At 34.6% G+C, this 19,367-nt stretch overlaps 1 protein-coding gene across 1 annotated transcript in view; it reads left to right on the top strand.

Moving 5' to 3' along the window:
- ME1 (malic enzyme 1) overlaps positions 1-19,367 on the top strand; it is a 168,760-nt gene that overhangs the window by 71,107 nt on the left and 78,286 nt on the right. The window contains exons 4-6 of the mRNA XM_069487911.1: positions 4,019-4,094; positions 8,704-8,865; positions 18,481-18,584. Coding sequence (XP_069344012.1) covers positions 4,019-4,094; positions 8,704-8,865; positions 18,481-18,584 — 342 coding nt within the window. The remainder of the gene's footprint in view (positions 1-4,018; positions 4,095-8,703; positions 8,866-18,480; positions 18,585-19,367) is intronic.

Below are 19,367 nucleotides of genomic sequence, written 5' to 3'. Positions count from 1 at the left end.
TTAAAAATTGAATATAAAAGGCTATTTTTTCAGCACTGAAGTCTGCGCGTGTTGTTGGGCACGTACTGTAGGCCGGCACACTTGATAGGCATTGGGGTTACAAATGTAACTAACCAAAATAGAGAGTGTGTATACTTACGGAACTTACTGCTTTGTGTGTATTTGTGCACTGGGTGTGGGTGCCAGGGTAGAGACAGACAGTAAACATAAGAACAAATAAATAAGACAATTCCTGATATTCATAAGCATTATGAAGATGATAAAAATGTTGGGGTGGAGGTGCATGACTACTGTTGTCAGAGAAGGCCTTCCTGAGAAACTAAGGTTTGAGCTGAGGCTTGCATAATGAAAAAGAATTAAGTAGGTAGTTAGATTTGTAGTTTGGAGCTCAAGGGAGAGATTTAGGTTGTAGAGAGAAGTTTGAGAGTCATCATTATGAACATGATATTTAAAACCAGAAGACTGGTTGAGATACATCAATAGAGAGTGTAGGTGGAGAAGAGAGGTGGGCATAGAGCCCTGGAATAGGTCAGCACTAAGACTAGCAGAGAAGGAAGAGGCAGCAAAGGAATTACAGAAGGAGCAGATAGAGCTTAGGATGAAACCCCGGCAAATCTGGTATCGCAGCAGCTAGAAAATAAAGTGTTTCAAGAAGGGGCAAAGTCAGCAGGGTCAAACACAGTGGAGTCAGCGTGTAAGGTCAGAGTTGAGAGCTGACCTTTGCCTGTATGCAGATGTGAATCCTCAGTGACTTTGGTAGGAGTTGTCTGTGGAGAGGTGAGGGAGAAAAGCCTTACTGATAGACTGAAGAGAGAATGGGTGGTGAAGAAACAGAGACAGTTAAGAACGCGCAAGTCTTTTGAAGGGTTTTGCTATGAAGAGAGGAGAGTAGGGGGCAAAATCCATCTTTTAAAAAGATAGATAAAGTTAGGGAAGGTTTTTATGCTGTTAAATTGATCCAGTAGAGAAAGCAATGATGCAGCACAGAGATGGAATAATTGCAGGAGTGAAGCCTTTGAAAAGCTGAGATGGGTTAGGCTCCTCTGCACATGAGCAGGGCCTTAATAACGTCAGGGAAGTTTCTTCTGTTGTAACAGGAGGGAGGGCAGAGGATGAAAAAAAAAAAAAAAAGATGCAGATGGGTTAATGGAATTTGTATTAGAATGATGAGGTAGTTTTTTACCCTATTGCATCTATTTCTGTTTGAAATTCAAGATTTAGGTTATCAACAGAATGTGAGAGGGGGACGGATGTTGAAGGTGGGAGGAGAAAGGAGGTGTAAAATAGTCCTCCCAGAGAGTGGTAAGTTAAATTTGTGAGGAAATCATAGTGGTAAACTTGCATAAGAGAAGAGTGTTAATTTGAGATTTGCAGCCATAGATAGGAAGTGAATCTTATCAACATTGTCTTGTGATTTTTCCGTAACAATACTTTGCCAACTAGTAGCTGTAAGCAAGCATCATTCTTACCTAGATTGTGGTCTTGAAAAACTGCTTTCTATTAAAATAAACTTGGGCTTCTTAGAAAAATGGCTCATTTCAGGCCTGAGGCTGAATATTTTCAAAATAAACCTGGAACATCTTATCATAACAGAGAGCAAGAAAGTGATCAAAAACTACCAAAGTCTCGAAGGAAAAGAAGTCTTTTTATCAAAAAGACATCAGCACGTGAATGTTTATTGTAGTACAATTCACAATTGCAAAGATGTGGAATCAACCCTAGTGCTCATCAATTCATGAGTGGATTAATAAAATGTGGCATATGTATACTATGGAGTACTACTCAGCTAAAAAAGGGATGAAGTAATGCCTTTTCCAACAATTTGGATGGAACTGGAGACCATTCTCCTAAGTGAAGTATCTCAAGAGTGGAAAAACAAACATCGCAGGTACTCACTATTAAATTGGAACTAACTGATGAGCACACATATGCACAGAAGGAAGTAAAACTCAGTGGAAATCAAGCAGGCAGAGTAGGGAGAAGGGGAGGGGCAAAAAAAAAACCTACCTAATAGATACACTGTTTGGGTGATGGCACACCTATAGCTGGGACTTAAGCATTACAAAAGTGATCCATGTAACCAGTAACATTTGTACCCCTTTAATATTTTGAAATTAAAAAAAACTACTATAGTCATTGTCAAAAGGGACTCAGAGGACAGAGTGAAGAGTCTTTCACTTGCTAAAGATGGACAACATTAGTATCAATAAGGAAAATAACTGATGGATTGAAGCATATCAAATATGTTTAAATCCATGAATTCATATTGATCCCCCTCCACAAAAAAAAACAAAACCCACCACCACACACACACATACAACAAAAACAATTTAGTGGAAACCCTCAGAGAATTCCAATAAATCAGTTCTTTATTTTAAAAATTGACGAGTAAAGAGAATCAAGCATTTTTCCTTTTCTTGTATCAATTCAATAGTAGATGTGGTGAAATTTCTCTTTAAAGAGATATTCCAGTAAATAAGTAATGAATGATAAAATTGGAATATCACCATTTTATAATCCCCAATGAATTAGTGAATGTAGCATTTAGTATCAGCAGCTGCTAATATCAAAAAAAGGAATACCAGATACTGTGTCTTCTGATAACATCAACCCATGAAGTGTCTTGTCCAAAAAATTGAACATGAATCTGATTAAGCCTCTAGATCCAGTTACTAATTTTCTAAGAAATACAGAAAAACATTAACATGCTAATGTATACCATAGGGAAGTAATCAGTAAAATCCAGATTGTAGGAAACTACCAGACAAATTAAACAACAGTGCCTAGGGATGCTTTATGATTTGGGTGATAAAACTATAAGGGAAATGATATGATAAAAGTCAAGATAGTGGTTACTCTTAGGAGGGAAGTGTTTTTGGGAGAAAATATGTGAATGACTCCTGGGTAACTGGCAAGATTCTGTTTAAATGAATATTATGTAGAAGAGTGGTTGCCTGATAGCAATTCATTAAGCTATACATTTGTCGTATGTGGTTGTCTGTATTTGAATTATGTTTAGCAGTACTAAAACAGCAACTTGGATGGAACTGGAGGCCATTATTCTAAATGAAGTAACCCAGGAATAAAAAACCAAATACTGCATGTTCTCATTTATAAGTGGTATCTAAGCAATGGGTATGCATGGTCATATAGAGCTGGACATTGGAGACTCAGAAAGGGGAGGGTGGGAAGGGGATGCGTGATGAAAAATTACCTGTTGGGTACAGTGTACACTGTTTAGGTGATGAGTACATTAAAAGCCTAGAGTTCTCTACTATGCAGTTTAGTTATGTAGCAAAAAACCACTTGTACTCCCTTAATCTATTTAAATTAAAAAAAAAACCCTTTTAAGTGAGAATAAAGCATTTATATTTTTAAAATTTTAATATTTAAATTTATAAAGTTACCTGTTAAACTTTTGTAAGGAAGGGTACTGGGGGCAGGTAGTGTTAAAGAATTTAGTTGAGTCTAAATGACAGTTGCTAACGGCAACTAAGACTATAAATCAAAGAATCACCTCCACATGAAAGAGCTGCTCAGCATTTGTAAGCCACTTCAGCCATCTCTAATACATGTTCTCATCTTCACACTAAAAATGTGATAAATGGAATATACATTGAGAATGCCTGTTTACATATGCTTCATGTTATTTTTCAAAGTGCTTTTCTTTCATTAAATAAGATATTAAATATATTTTAATATCTTATTTAATGAAAGACTATAAATGAATGTATGAGTAGAACTGATAATGCTATTTAAGTTCTGTATATAGTGTGTCTTAATTTCAAAATATTTAAAAAATTTAGGAATAAATATACCTTTATTGTAGATGTCAATATATTGTCTACAGTACTTTCTCTCTTATGAGATTCCTATCCCTTATTTAAGGAAATAATTTTCACTAGTTTGATAAAAATGGAGATATAGTAAATGAATTTGAAAAAAATTATAAGTGTTCACAATAGTTCAACAGGTCTGAAGTTAATTAAAACTGTTCTTTTTTTTTTTTTTCTGCCAGAGGTCTCTTTATTAGTATACATGATCGAGGGCATATTGCTTCAATTCTTAATGCATGGCCAGAAGATGTCATCAAGGTAAGTTATCAAATTTTCCTACTATGGCAAATTTGTTCTCTTTTCTGTCCCATAAATCAGTTTAAACATACTGAAATTCTCATGATAATAGGTAGCATTCACTAGCTTTTCTAGTGACCGTCACCTAATTTATATCCCTTTGACTTTTGCATAATGAATTAATTTTATTCTGATGCCATTTGGATACTAAGTTTCCTTATTATTTCTGTGTTATTTCTTAGTATCTCCCTTCTAAGTGATGATAAACGTTGAACATCCAGTAGGAACTGAATTTCTTTAAGCAAACCCCTTTGTCATATCATAGTAGATATTTAATCATCCCCTAAAAGGATTCCAAGTAAGCAAAAGAAATATGTTAATTCATTTCTTTTATCATTATGACTTTAAATAGCTCATTTGACTTCCCTCTATGAGTGAGCTAGTGAAAATAAAAGTAGTAATAGTGTCTGGCATTTGGTAATTTTCTGTGTGAGACACTTACGTGGATTAACTCTTATAATGATCACAATAATTTAGTGAGGGAAGGAAAGCACAGAGGGGTTACTTAGTGGTGTAAAGTAGTGGAAGTTGAATGCAGGCCCCAGAGCCGGACCCAGAGCCCCTGCTCTTAAACACACTGTTATGCCACCTTTCTTATCTAAGGGAGGTGAGATGTCTTATCCGCCCCTGGCTCCCTTTTTCTTTTCTGTTGGGTGCCCAGCAACTTTGTGATAACTTTTAGGGCTAAGATTGAATAAATCAATGCATTTTAGTGGTACAAAGGCACTTCAGCTATAACTTCTAAAGTGTGACTCCTTTAATGATCCTGTTTGAGCAGTTGTGGCTAGAGTAGACAAATTTGGCTCCGTAAGACTCACGCTAGGAAAACTTGTAAATTAAAATGATTAAAATGTTTTTCACTGTTTCCAATCTCCTCATTTTTTTTTTTTTTTACTTTCTCTACCTGAGTTGCATCTTCAACTTTTCTCCCAGCAAGGATACTGTACTATCCACAGATACTGTTCTCACTACCCTAAGAAATGTCTTAATTCTATAAAGTATAAATGTCTGATCATCCAAGAAGGATATTTACACTTTAACCAGGAATCTAGAGGAGATTTTAAAAGTCAACAAGTCAATAGAGGAAGTAGCTCTGGAGTAGACAGTTCTAATCAGTATCCATTTAATCAGAATAGCGAGGCACTAAACAGTCACCCTGCTTCTTCTTCCAATTAGCTGATCTCTGCATTTTTAATTTTATTCATAGCCTATCTTTATCCTTTGGACTCTTAACATTGGGCCCTCACTGATATTCTTGACCCTAACTATGCCAACTATTATTTTAAAAACTCTACTTAGTAGCTGGCACACAGTAGACACTTAATAAATGGCAGCTATTGATTATAAAACAATACTGAAGATATACTTAAGTACATCTTATACGGTCTCTACTGTGTAGTTGAAAGTACACATGAATCAGAAACAATCAATTATTAAGCAAAATATAATTAAACTGTGCTATATTCATTCATTCAGAGGAGAATATTATTCAGAGAAGACTTGAATAGTTAAGAAAACTTTTCTAGCAAAGTTGGAACTTAAATCCAATCCTTGATAATTAGAAAGGGGAGAGATACCATCCTAAGAAGGGAACATGTGAATTTGGATAACAAATTCAGGAAGAGAATGGTATATTCTTAGGTAATAAGGAAATTGCCTAGCCTGACTAAAGCTGAGTATTAATATTGAAGTGTAATAGAATTAAGATCGCATAAGTAAGGGTTGATCAAATTATTTTAAAAGGTCTTGAGATTCAGGAAGGGGGAATGTAGACTTGAAAAAAATAGAATGTCATATTTAAACAAGGAAATGACTTTTAAAATATAAGTAATATTTGAGAAAGTTTTATTTGGAGATACATTTTAGAATGGATTCCAGAGTAGGAAAACATGCAAAGATTTTGCATTTAGGTAGGCTACAAGAGAAGGATAGGCCTTGGGAAAGGAAAAGAAGGGATGAAGACAGGACACATAGATTGTCTGGGTGTGTTCAGAACTCTGTGTATTTCATACAGGAAGTTTCTGTTCAGGTCATTCTCAGGTAATAATTTATATAGTGGTATGAAGATTTAATTTCTGAAACACAGAAATCATTTATAGAATTGTGGTTGTCTTACTGATACTATGCTGCTGTTGTGACTTGATGATTGTACAGAAAATATCCAACTGCTTTATTTTTCTTAAGCAGCAGATAAAGTACATAAAAACAAAAGTAAAGGAATGTTAATTTGATGGTAAACTGAATGAATAAATAATCTTTTTTATTTTAGATAATTCTTTCATTATTAAAATCTACTCTTTAATGTTGGAATATTTGTAAACTAATGCTATAAATGTACATTTGTAATAAGGCATAAACTGAGCCATATGAAATGTCTCAAAACATATTTTAAAAACTTCTCAAACAACTACCATCTGTATAAATGTTCATATATATCTATGTAATTAAATACTAGCTCTGGATGAGAGAAGAGCTTAGGGGATAAAAGTTATGAAGAAACAAAAAAATAATGCTTTTCTTTGACATTATATTCAAGATATACATTTAGTTTAACATAGATGAGCTATCAAAAATAAATTAAAATGTTATGCCACTTTAAACCCCTCTTTAAAAAATTTTGAAACTCATTAAAATTACAAGAAGCAACTATCTGGGTTTAAGAGCCTTTAATGAAACCTGGAAAGCATTAGGTAAATTATTACCCAGATCATAACTAAGTTAAATAACAATGTTACTTTCCTTATAAAATATATAATATAATAAAAATATTTATAAGTCTAGGCAGGCCAACTGGACTTTACATGTATAAGGAACATATTCACAAAATACACATTATCAGCGATATATAAAAGTACCTCTGTTTGTAATAGCTGTTCTATTAAATATACATTTGCAGTATTAGGACTTTGAATATTTGTCTTTAATTTAATTTAAAAAACAAAGTTATAGTTCTCTGCAGTATTTGTTTATCTTTTTTGCCTTAAATCAGTGCTATCAGGTTGCCTCCTCCCAAAGAGCCTAACATTTTGACTCATTGCAATTAGACATGGAAAATTTTCTAAAGATGAATGTATGGCTATGCAAAAATAATTTTCACCCACCTCTCAATGTGTTTACTTTTAAGACAATTTTTCAAGAGGTGCATAATATAGGTGAACAGGAAATTAAAGGAGATCCCAAAAGTATGTTTTAAAATATATTCTGCAATGTGGTGTGGTGGAAAGAGCACTATTCTAGGGGTTTTAACATACCTGGGTTCTGGTTCTTTGATATTAACCAGGTAGATAACCTTAGGCAAATTATTTCAGTTGTCTGATCTTCATTTTCCTAATCTATAATACAAGAGGGGTAGATGGAATATACTTTAGATTCCTCTTTACTTCTAAAATGCTCTGACTCTATAATTAGTTCTGATAATAATGTTAATAGATATAACTTTTTTAGAATTTGTAATTTACCAGGTACTGTGGTAAATTCTTTACATATCATGATTTCATTTCATGGAATCAAAGATTTATTAAATTTACTAATACTTATTGATTGTTTACTATGTGTCAAATGCTGTTCTAGGTGCTGGTATACATGGTGAGCAAAGCAGAGCTAGTTCCTGATTTTTACACAGCAACTCTGAAAAGTACATTCATTATTCCCAATTTTCAGATAAGAAACAAACTTAAATTCATCACTTTTTCTAAGGACAAATAACTGACATTTTTTCAAGGATTTATGGATATGATGAGTACAGCAGTTTATAGAATATCTAACGAATTGTGTTTAAGATTGATTTTGTTTAAATTCATATAATGGCCATGAGTCAGAAATAAAGATGTTAGATGCATTAATTTCCATAAGGATATCAAATTACGTAGAATTAAAATTTCCACGTGATTAGAGTATATGCTTCATAAATATTCAAGGTAATTAGAAATAAACCAAACAAAATTCATTAAGTCTAGTGGAAGATTATCAGGTAAGAGAAATAGCAGACTATACTACTGTGTGTTTCAGAGATGGTAGAACAATATCACGTGGTTAAAGGACTTAAAGAGGATGGGTCAATATTGTTGTGAAACTAGAAGAATGGTGCCAGGATACATAAACTAAAGATCAGAACGTTTTGGGCAGCGGTATAACCTCCTCAGTCTACTCAACAATTATGTAATACTTAACTATGGGCATTCCTGTAACTGTACTCAAACTGGATGTAATAAGTCTCAAAACTGCTCCAGGTTTCACTTTGGTTCCCAGTTGGAGCTCTTATTTCCCTGTACTGTTCTCACTTGTTCCTCTTGATTAAAGATTAAGTTATTTGGTTAGTTTGAATCATGTGCACAGCCTTTCTTCTTTTTTCAATAAGCTAATTAAGCAGTGTGTGTATATCAAATTTATTTATTTTCCCCATTCTTCCACAATGATAATCATAAAGTCTTTTCCATATATATTCAATTTATGTTTTTTAACAGCTTAATTTTTCATTAGAGGAGTAATTAACTTCAGAAATAGAAACCAGAAATTGTGCCCCAGGATTTGTGAAAATCTATTAATAGATATTTTTTTCTTTTTTTCCTAGGCCATCGTGGTGACGGATGGAGAGCGTATTCTTGGCCTTGGAGACCTTGGCTGTAATGGAATGGGCATCCCTGTGGGTAAACTGGCTCTATATACAGCTTGTGGAGGGATGAATCCTCAAGAATGTCTGCCTGTCATTTTGGACGTGGGAACAGAAAATGAGGTAAACAATTTTTTAAGTCTATAAGACAGCTATGTGCCTTAAAAATGGCACCAATTCTTGCATTTTGAACTCATTTCGAGAACTTCATAAAATTGATTCTTTTTTGTCTGGTTCTCTCTCTTCAAATCTATTCCTCAACTCTTTTTTTTTTTTTTTTTTTTTTTTTGAGACAGAGTCTCACCAGCTCACAGCAACCTCAAACTCCTGAGATCAAGTGATTCTACTGCCTCAGCCTCTCGAGTAGCTGGGACTACAGGCATGCGCCACCATGCCCGGCTAACTTTATATATATATATATTTTTAGTTGTCCATATAATTTTTCTATTTTTAGTAGAGACAGGGTCTCACTCTTGCTCAGGCTGGTCTCGACCTCCTGAGCTCAAACGATCCGCCCGCCTCGGCCTCCCAGAGTGCTAGGATTACAGGCGTGAGCCACCATGCCTGGCCTGCCCCCCACCTCTTATAAGAAAATTATTCTTTCTGTTCTCCTTTTTCCTTCTCTATAATATGATTAATATTGATCAGCTTCCTTAGTGCTTTATGATGCTTTGATAATTATGTATACCATTATTCTATATCATATATGTTTTACTTTGAGGTATTATAGTTTTTAAAAGTATTATTTATTTCATATTATATTGGAAATAATCCCATAGGACTCATTAAATTGAATCAGTCTGAAGTCTTCTTGTTCTAAAAGTCTATGTTGAACTTGAGGTAGATGATTTGGCATTTAGCTTTTCTCATTCCTGCCTCAGTATTTTAGAATCTTAAAGTCAGTTAAAAAGCTTCTGCACAGCCAAAGAAGCAGTCACGAGAATAAACAGACCACCTACAGAATGGGAAAAAAATTTTTGCATACTACACATCAGATAAAGGACTGATAACAAGAATCTATTTAGAACTCAGGAAAGTCAGCAAGAAAAAATCAAGCAACCCTATCAAAAAGTGGGCAAATGACATGAATAGAAACTTCTCGAAAGAAGATATAAGAATGGCTAACAAACATATGAAAAAATGCTCCACATCCCTATTCATCAGAGAAATGCAAATCAAAACCACAATGAGATATCACTTAACCCCAGTGAGAATGGCCTTTATCAAAAAAACCCAAAACAACACATGTTGGCGTGGTGTGGAGAGACAGGAACACTCATACACTGCTGGTGGGACTGCAAACTAGTGCAACCCCTGTGGGAAGCATTATGGAGGTATCTTAAACAGATTCAAGTAGACCTGCCATTTGACCCAGCAATTCCATTATTGGGCATATACCCAAAGGAAAAAAGGTCATTCTGCAACAAAGACACATGTACCCGAATGTTTATAGCAGCACAATTCACAATAGCAAAGATGTGGAAACAACCCAAATGCCCATCAATACATGATTGGATTAGTAAGCTGTGGTATATGTATATCATGGAATATTACTCAGCTATAAGGAATAATGAAGATACGACATCTCTATGGTTCTCCTGGAGAGAGTTGGAAGCCATTATATTAAGTGAAGTATCCCAAGAATGGAAAAACAAGCATCACATGTACTCACCAGAAAATTGGTTTCCCTGAACATCACCTAAATACACATCTAGGAACGACACCAATTGGATATCAGACTGAGGTGGGGGGTGGGGGAGGGGATGGGTATGCCTACACAATGAGTGCATTGCGCATCCTTTGGGGAATGGTAACGCTTGAAGGTGCTGACTCGGGAAGGGGGGATGGGAAAGGGAGGGATATATACCTACATGATGGGTGCAACGCGCACGACCTGGGGAACAGACATGCCTGGAGCTCTGATTTGGGGGGAAATGTGGTACATGGGCAACGTATGTAACCTGCAATTCTGTATCCCCCATAACAATAAGATGAAATAAAAAAAAAAAAAAAGAATCTTAAAGTCAGTTGTAAAGTGCTACATTTTTTTGTTCATCCTTTGTTGCTAATATTTGGGATTAGTTATAGGTGATAGATTCTAGAAGTTAAAAGTAGAATTGTCTTAAATAGAGATGAAATATAATGGTAAGTTAAGGATAAACCTTTAAAAAGTTGTTTACAAATTTCAGATCCATTTCTTGAACATATGTATCATCAAATACCTTGATACAAATATGTACACCTTTTATGGTTGTTTTCTTTGTTCCCTTCTAAAACAATTTAAGATACAATTTTTGATCTGTTAATAATCTGAAATATATTTTTTGTGTGATCAAAAATATATTTATAATGGTAACTTAAATAATTATGTTCTTTAACGTATACATATAGAGTTATAATATTTACCTTGATCTATGCAAGAATGCTCACTTAACCTTCATCAGAGTAAACATTTGATAGAACACATTGCTTATTTGGCATTTTCTTTTTCAATACCAGTAGAAATGGCTTAGAAATTATCAAAGCTGACCTCTGTAAATAATTGTCCTAAAGTTGTATATGTACATTGAACATTAGTATTTCCTCTCTATTTTTCATATATTTTAAAACATTATTCTGGCCGGGCGTGGTGGCTCACGCCTGTAATCCTAGCACTCTGGGAGGCCGAGGTGGGCGGATCGTTTGAGCTCAGGAGTTCGAGACCAGCCTGAGCAAGAGCGAGACCCCATCTCTACTAAAAATAGAAAGAAATTATATGGACAGCTAAAAATATATATAGAAAAAATTAGCCGGGCATGGTGGTACATGCCTGTAGTCCCAGCTACTCGGGAGGCTGAGACAGGAGGATCCCTTGAGCTCAGGAGTTTGAGGTTGCTGTGAGCTAGGCTGACGCCACGGCACTCACTCTAGCCTGGGCAACAAAGTGAGACTCTGTCTCAAAAAAAAAAAAAAAAAAAAAAAAAAAAAACATTATTCTGTGATAAGTCCACTGGCAGTAAGCAAAATCTCTAGAAGTAACACATAGCACTTTAATAAAAGATTAATTTAGAGTATCAGATTATTTTCTAATTTAACAGCTTGAAAATTTTTGAAATATAGTATGTACCAGGCATGTCTTAATTAGAAAAAAAGCTAGGTCTACAGCTGGGCAAATAAGAAATTTCATGAAGGATAAATGGATATGCATTCTACAGGCTGAGGGAGGAGGATACTGGACAGAAATGGAATAACATAAAAGCATTGGATACCAAAGGAGGAAAGAAACACGCTGAACTGAGATAATGTGAAAAATTTAAGACAACCAGCCAACTTGACAATTTTAAGACCTACCCTCATGAAATCAATTGTTTCATATAACTAATAGCAAACTACCAATGGTTGAATGCTTGTGAACCACGTCACCAGACTCCGTGCAAAGAATAGATAAAAATATAAGAGGCAAACATGCAAAAAGAAAAATAGATATAAATTTAATGTTAAGTAAATACAATTAAGTTTTAAGCTCAGATAAGATTATGGATTTGATCATTCAAACTTTTAAGGAAATGGTAGTTTCTGTGCTATGTAAACTGTTTCAGAGGATATAAAATTGACAGCTTAACATTTCATTTTCTGAAAAGAGTATAACCTTGATATCTAAACCTGATAAAAATAGCATTTAACAAGAAATTGCAAATTAGTGTCCTGGTTACCCATGCTCCCAGCTTTACCACTTACGAACTAGCTGTGTAATCTTGAAAGAGTTACTTAACCTTTTAGTGCTTCAGTTTCCTTATATAAGATGAAAAAGTACCTCATGTAGTTGTCATGGCTTAATATGCTTAGAATGCTTAGGATTGTGACTAGCAATTTGTAAGCATTTAGTAAATGTTATCTCACAGGAATATAGATGTAGAGGTTGGAAATGGGTGGTTCTCAATATATGTTTCATGTACCAACTACTTCAGGGGTGTGTGTTATGTCTGCAGAATCTTGTGCCCCACTTTAGACATACTGAACCACACACAATTCACTTTTAATCATTTTTAAAGCACTTTCTAACAATTATGCCAGCTCATATGCATGCTGACATTTTATAAGTACTGGCTTTCAACTCTTGACTGAATGTGATGATTATTTTGCTTAAAATCGTACTGATGAAATAAACCAACAAAATGGCAAAAAGTATATATTATTTCATTGTAGAATCTTTTTTTAATTTTAAAATAGCAACAAAAATGAGAAATAGTAACAAAGTTATTTTATGTATATTATAAATAAAATTTAAAACTCAATGATAAAATGGGGAATATTCACATTATAGCAGATAAAGGTATATAATGTTCTTAATATTTAAAGGACATGTTCAAGTCAATAAGAGAATGTCAAATGTCCAATATATAAATTGCATAAGGACATATGAAGACAAGATAATTTACAAATGAAGAAATAAAAATGGCCAATAAACTCATGAAAAAATGTCCAACAGTATTAGAAAAGAATACAAATGAATGCTACTTGATACCATTTTATGCCTACCTGCCACACACACACACACACACACACACACACACAGACATGAAAAGATAATATCTTACTTAAGGCTGCAACAAAATAGACATATACCACAGGGGTGGGAAGGATGTTAATTTGTCCATAATATCTTGGAGGACAGAGTTCCAATACAAGTGTTAGTTTATTGACATGAAAACTTTCACCATATATTCCTATGTGAAAAGGGATTATAAAAGTCTATGCTGTTATCCCAGATTTGGACAGATAATATTATATATGCACAGACAAAAAGAAAAGGACCTAGAAGAATATGCATCATGGTACTAATGGTGGGTAGTTCTGAATGAGTAGAGATAATTGGTATTCTTTGTTTTTAATTTTACATTTCAATGTTTTCAAACATTTGTGATAGGGAAATATTGCTTTTGTAATGACAAATAACTTAAAAATTTAGGAAAATATTTAATTCTCAGAAACTTAATATTGAAAAGGTAGAAATGTGAGAGATAAAAACAAGGTGAGAGTTGATAATGATTACTATTAGTTTCAAATAAATGAGTGCTTCAAATATAAATTTCCAAGGGTCTAGAATTGAGATAATGTTAACAAGTAAGATAATTAGTATAATTACCAATACATATCCTCTTTGTCTCCTTTTATTGAGCTCTCTTATATTTCCATATGCTTTTTTCCCCTAATATTTTTCCTTCTCTCACATTTATAAATCTTCAGTCTTCAGTGATACCATATGCATTTAATGTGACACCTAGTGCTAAAGAAGTTCAAACCTTTTTTCTTGCTTAATAAATCTTTGATTTATTCTCCAGCAAAGATCTATTGAATGTTTACTCCTGACCATAAGTTTTTTCCTCAGGCCAGTCCCTCTGTTACATATTCCCTACTCTCAATTTTATGCTTCCATATCTATGGGAGGAGGGGAGATTACTCTGTTATAGTTATGTATTTTATTTTTTTAATCCAATGAATTAATATCACTTATTCTGTGCCAGTCTACTTGGTCTATGGAGCCATTATCAAAATGGAGTAGTCTTGTTAAATTGCTTTTTCTAGATATTAATTTTTTCATCATCCAAATCTCCAAAAATGTATTCATTATTCAAGCCTTCATTATCTTAACTTTCTTAGTTAAAATTATGAAATTTTAAAAAACCAATATTTGAAAGAGACATTATGATGATTGGAAGAATTTTATAACTTTCTAATTTAGTTCAAAATTTCTATCTTGTTCAGAAATCTTTGTAATGGACTCAACATTGCAGTCGTACTTCTTTATGATATATACTTTAATTATTAGCATGGGAAAGAATGAGAGAAAAGAGAAAGGGAAACATGTAACATTTTTTTCTCAACTGTGTTCTTTTTCTAATTCACATTGTAGAAACCTAAATATATTCCAGACATGGAGAAAGTATTTTAATTCTGGCAGCCATTAGTAGCACATTGGCACTTCAGCCTCAGCTGCTAAGAAGCCTGCCAGTAGATTGTTTAAAGATTTTATGCCTTAAGGAACAGCTGCGCTTTACAACAGCACTTGGTTTCAGGTTTTACATTTCATCTAAAATACATTTATATGATTTAGCATGTTAACTTCCAGCTGGCTGGAAAGCCTTAACTCATTGTTATGCAGTGCATTATAAGTAAAATACATCAGCCAAACCAAGACAATTTCACAATGAAAGAGAGTGCTATTAGTAATTACAGTAGGACAATAGGTGTGAACTGGGGTATAATTTCTATTGGCTTTAAGTAAACTCCACTTCAGATTATTCAAATAGTTTAGCCTTTTTAACAACATCACCATATCTGCAAAAACGTATCATTTATATATAACAAACCATTTCTAAACTCAGTGGCTTAAAACAATTACTGTTTCATTAATGTTTATGATTCTGTGGGTTGGCAGTTTAGACAGGGATGGCTAGGAAGGCTGGGATGCCTGGCACAGCTGGGACTTTCTCCATTATAGATTCTCATTCTTCACAGATTGTTCACACTCCACTTGTAAAATATGTTCGTCTCCATCCTAGGACTTCAAAAGTTTCATTCCAGCTAATAGCAGCAGGCCCAAAGTTCAAGATTATGTCATCTACATCAGGTCTAGGTGCAAATGAGGCTTCTTGGGTTTTGCTCCTTGGTGTGGCTCCTATTAAGTTTTCCCACATACCAAACACACAATGGCGAGGCAGGGACAGAATAACCACAGTCAACATTCCCATTCAAAGTTGGAGGAATAGGAATCATATGGCTCTAAATGGTCTGTAGCAAATCTGAATTTCCACTGGACACATGTTGCCAGGCCACCTACTTGGGGAGTAGAGAATAGTCTGAGTAGGGCCCAGTTCTGTTTTCTCAGAGTGGTTTTGTAGTTCATTGTTCTCTTAGGCTTTTGGTTCTGCCCTCTGGACTCTCTTCCAAGATACTCTTCCTTTCTATAAGAAATGGTCTGTGCTAGCAGCTGAATAACTGTCTTGGCCTATTCCTGCCTATGGAAAGTTGGGAGCCCTGAGAAGTATTTTCATTTTGAAATGTTTCTTTCCTAATTAATCCAAGTGAGTACTGTACCCTTAAAAACTCTTTAGGCTTTCTATGTATTATAGTCTACTCAATTAGACAAAGGCTCCATTCACAGTTTTAAAACAGACCTCCTTCCTACATTGGTTGGCATGTCAGAGCTCCATGGGACCAGTTCCTTTTATGTAGTCAATCATTCAGAAGTTTTCAAAACAGTTATTACAACCACACAATGAATTTGATCTTTGACTGCAGAGCTTATATTACTTTGGAAATCTTTTACCAGCAAATCCTGGGTCCTCTATATTCCCTTTAAATTTTGCTGACAAACTGAACATTCCCTCCTTTAGCTCCTTTCTGTTTTATACCTTGTTATATAGCTAGGAAAAGCCAATTCAGCATTCTGCCTGGAAATCTCTTTAGCTAAATTCACAAGTTCATTAGGTAGATTTTCTCTGTTCCAGGTTACTGAAGGTGACAGTTTGGTCAGTTGTTTCACCATTATGTGACATAGGTTGACATTTTTTGCAGCCTGTTAAACCAGCTTAAGTCTTTTTAAGTTTCTTCAACAATGTTTTGTGGTTTATAGTGTGTGGGTCTTACACATATTTTGTTAAATATGTCTCTGTGAATTTTATGATTTGGAATGCTATTACAAATGGAGATGTGTTACTGAAAGCTCAGCACTTGGCCTTGAGGCTGCATCATACGAATGAGAACAAGTGGTTGAGGAGAAGGAAAAAGAAGTTTTTTACTTTGCTGGCAAAGGAGGAAAATGGTAGAGTCTCATCTCAAAAAATCCAAATTCTTTAACATAAGCAGAAATACAGAGCTTTTAAAGGGAGGGCCCTCAGATCCAGGCTATTGTCATTAATGATTCTAATTGTCCCATCTCTGCCCATATCTGCTGAAGACAAAGCCTGTGACCTCTGCCCACCTGGGCCCACCTGGGAGGCTGGCACTGGCCTGGGATGGTGGAGCTATCTCCTGTAACACAAAGAACACAAGACATTCTCCTGTCTCTTCTGACCACCTGCCAGAGGCAGGGATGTAGGCCAGGCCAGGGATACAGGCCAGGTCTCAGTTCCCAAAAGGAGTGAGGGAAATTTTAAAGAGACAGAAAATATATTTGCCATTTTTTTCCCTCAGGCCAGTCCCTCTATTGCATATTCCCCATTCTCAATTTCATGCTTCCATATCTATGGGAGGACGGGAGACTACTCTATTACAGTTGTATATTTTATTTCATTTTGAATTGTCCATTGCAAGTACGTAGAGATACAATTGATTTGTTTATGTTCACCTTATATCCTGCAGTTGTGTTAAATTCACATATTTTTTCTAGTGGGATTTTTTTTTTTTTTTTGTAGATTCCTTAGTATTTCCTATGTACACAATCACATGTGTACAAATAAAAACAATTTTGCTTCTTCCTTTTTTAGTCTGTATTTCTTTCTTTTTCTTCTCTTATTGTAGTGGCTAGGGTTTCCAGTGTAGTGTTAAATATAACAGAAGTGGTAAATGTAGATATCCTTGTCTTGTTCCCTGTTTGAAGTGGAGAGGAGTCAGTCTTTCACTGTTAAATGTGCTGGTTAGCTGTGGGTTTTTCACAGATGTCCTTTATTAGGTTGAGGAAATTCCTTTCTGTTTTTAGTTTACTGAGAGCTTTTGTTACTAATGGGTACATTTTATAGTATATAAATTATATCTCAATTTAAGAACTGATTTAATAAAAACAATATTACATATTATATATACTAAACTTGTACAGAGGAATATTTTCTCAGATATATCAGTAAGAAACAACTTAAACTGTGTAAGGTTAAGTTTAAGGAAAACTTTGTCAAAGCTAAAGAATTTATTTTTAAAGTCTGCCATCTGTCATATTAAAGGTATAATCAAAATGTTGTTTGAAGATTTTGCTTTTGGAAGTAGCAAATAAATCTAAGAAAGGAATTACTATCTTTTCATTCCCTAAACCCATGGTCCCCAACCCCCTGGCCACAGAAAAATTGTCTTCCATGAAACTGGTCCCTGGTGCCAAAAAGGTTGGGGACTGCTGCCCTGAGCTAATATTGAAAACTCAATATTATTTCTTTGTGTGAAAAACTTTGTAAAATCTGAATCAAACTTTTCTAATTAGCACAACTGAGATATTTTAATTCCTTTTCTTTCCCTTAGAATAACCCAGAATGTTTTTAACATTTAGTAATTATTTTTCTTACTTGGTGTATAAATACTGTAGATATATGCTATATAACATTAAATGATGCCGGGCTTGGTAACTCACATCTCTAATCCTAGCACTTTGGGAGGCCAAGGTAGGAGGATTGCTCAAGGCCAGTAGTTGTAGACCAGCCTGGGCAACAGCGAGATCCCATCTGTACAAAAAATTTAAAAATTAGCTGGGTGTGGTGGTGCGCACCTGTAGTCCCACATACTTGGAAGGCTAAGGAAGGAGGATTGTTTGAATTTGAGGTTGCATGAGCTATGGTGACACCACTGCACGCTAGCCCAGGCAACAGAGGGAGACCCTGTGTCAAAAAAAAAAAAAAAAAAAAAAAATTAAATAACTCTGTAGGTTAAGTCTGAATCAGTATGGCAAGATTTTATTTATATTTCTGTCCCTTTTATACAGATAAGGAACCTGAGGCTCAGAGTAAATCACTTGCATATAGTTATTATATTTTTATGGTAACTTTTTTCTAATAGGAGTTACTTAAAGATCCATTGTACATTGGACTACGGCAGAGAAGAGTAAGAGGTTCTGAATATGATGATTTTTTGGATGAATTCATGGAGGCAGTTTCTTCCAAGTATGTATAATCTTTATTTTTACCTATATTTGAGTTGGATTTCAAAAATGTAAAGATATCCTGACATAATAAACTATTAAAAATATCTAAGTTTGATGCAATATGGTTTAATAATTAGAAGTGATTTGAATAAAAAAATATATAAATCCTAACTATCTATCTCTCTCTCTTTGCAACTCTTAGTGGCCAAATGATAATGTCATATGTCTGTCTGAACAAAAGTTATCTCTGTTGCTATCCCTGAAGATACTTTTTTCTTACAAGAATCTGTAGAACCTGTGCCTATTGAAATACATGATTATGGTGAATGAGGCCTTCACAGTGACCAAATTACCTCAGCAAGACTTTCAAGGTTTATTGGCAGTCTGTACTGACTTTCTGGCTTATGATAAAATATGATCTTCAGTCACCTTTGTGGCTGGTATCTGACCCTTTGTGGTAAGAGAAGCAGAGAAAGAGGTGGGGACTGAGAATCAGTTGGTGCAATCCACAGGGTCCAGAATGGAGCAAGAAAGTGCATTCAATCATGCTCCATGAATCTCTGATTAAATCTTACGTATTCAGTTAAAATGTAGTACTTCTAGAGGTTGAGTATCTCTTACCCCAAATGCTTAGGACCAGAAGATTTTAGAATATTTGCATGTACATAATGAGATGGGACCAAATGAAATCAATTCATTTATGTTTCATATAAACCTTATACACATAGCCTGAAGGCAATTTTATACAACATTTTTAATAACTTTGTACATGAAACAAAGTTTGTGTACATTGATCCATAAG

The sequence above is a fragment of the Eulemur rufifrons genome, chromosome 15, assembly GCF_041146395.1.
Source record: "Eulemur rufifrons isolate Redbay chromosome 15, OSU_ERuf_1, whole genome shotgun sequence".
Lineage (NCBI taxonomy): Eukaryota > Metazoa > Chordata > Mammalia > Primates > Lemuridae > Eulemur > Eulemur rufifrons.
Note: the sequence above shows the minus strand (reverse complement) of the source record. Positions and strands in the feature narration are given on the sequence as shown.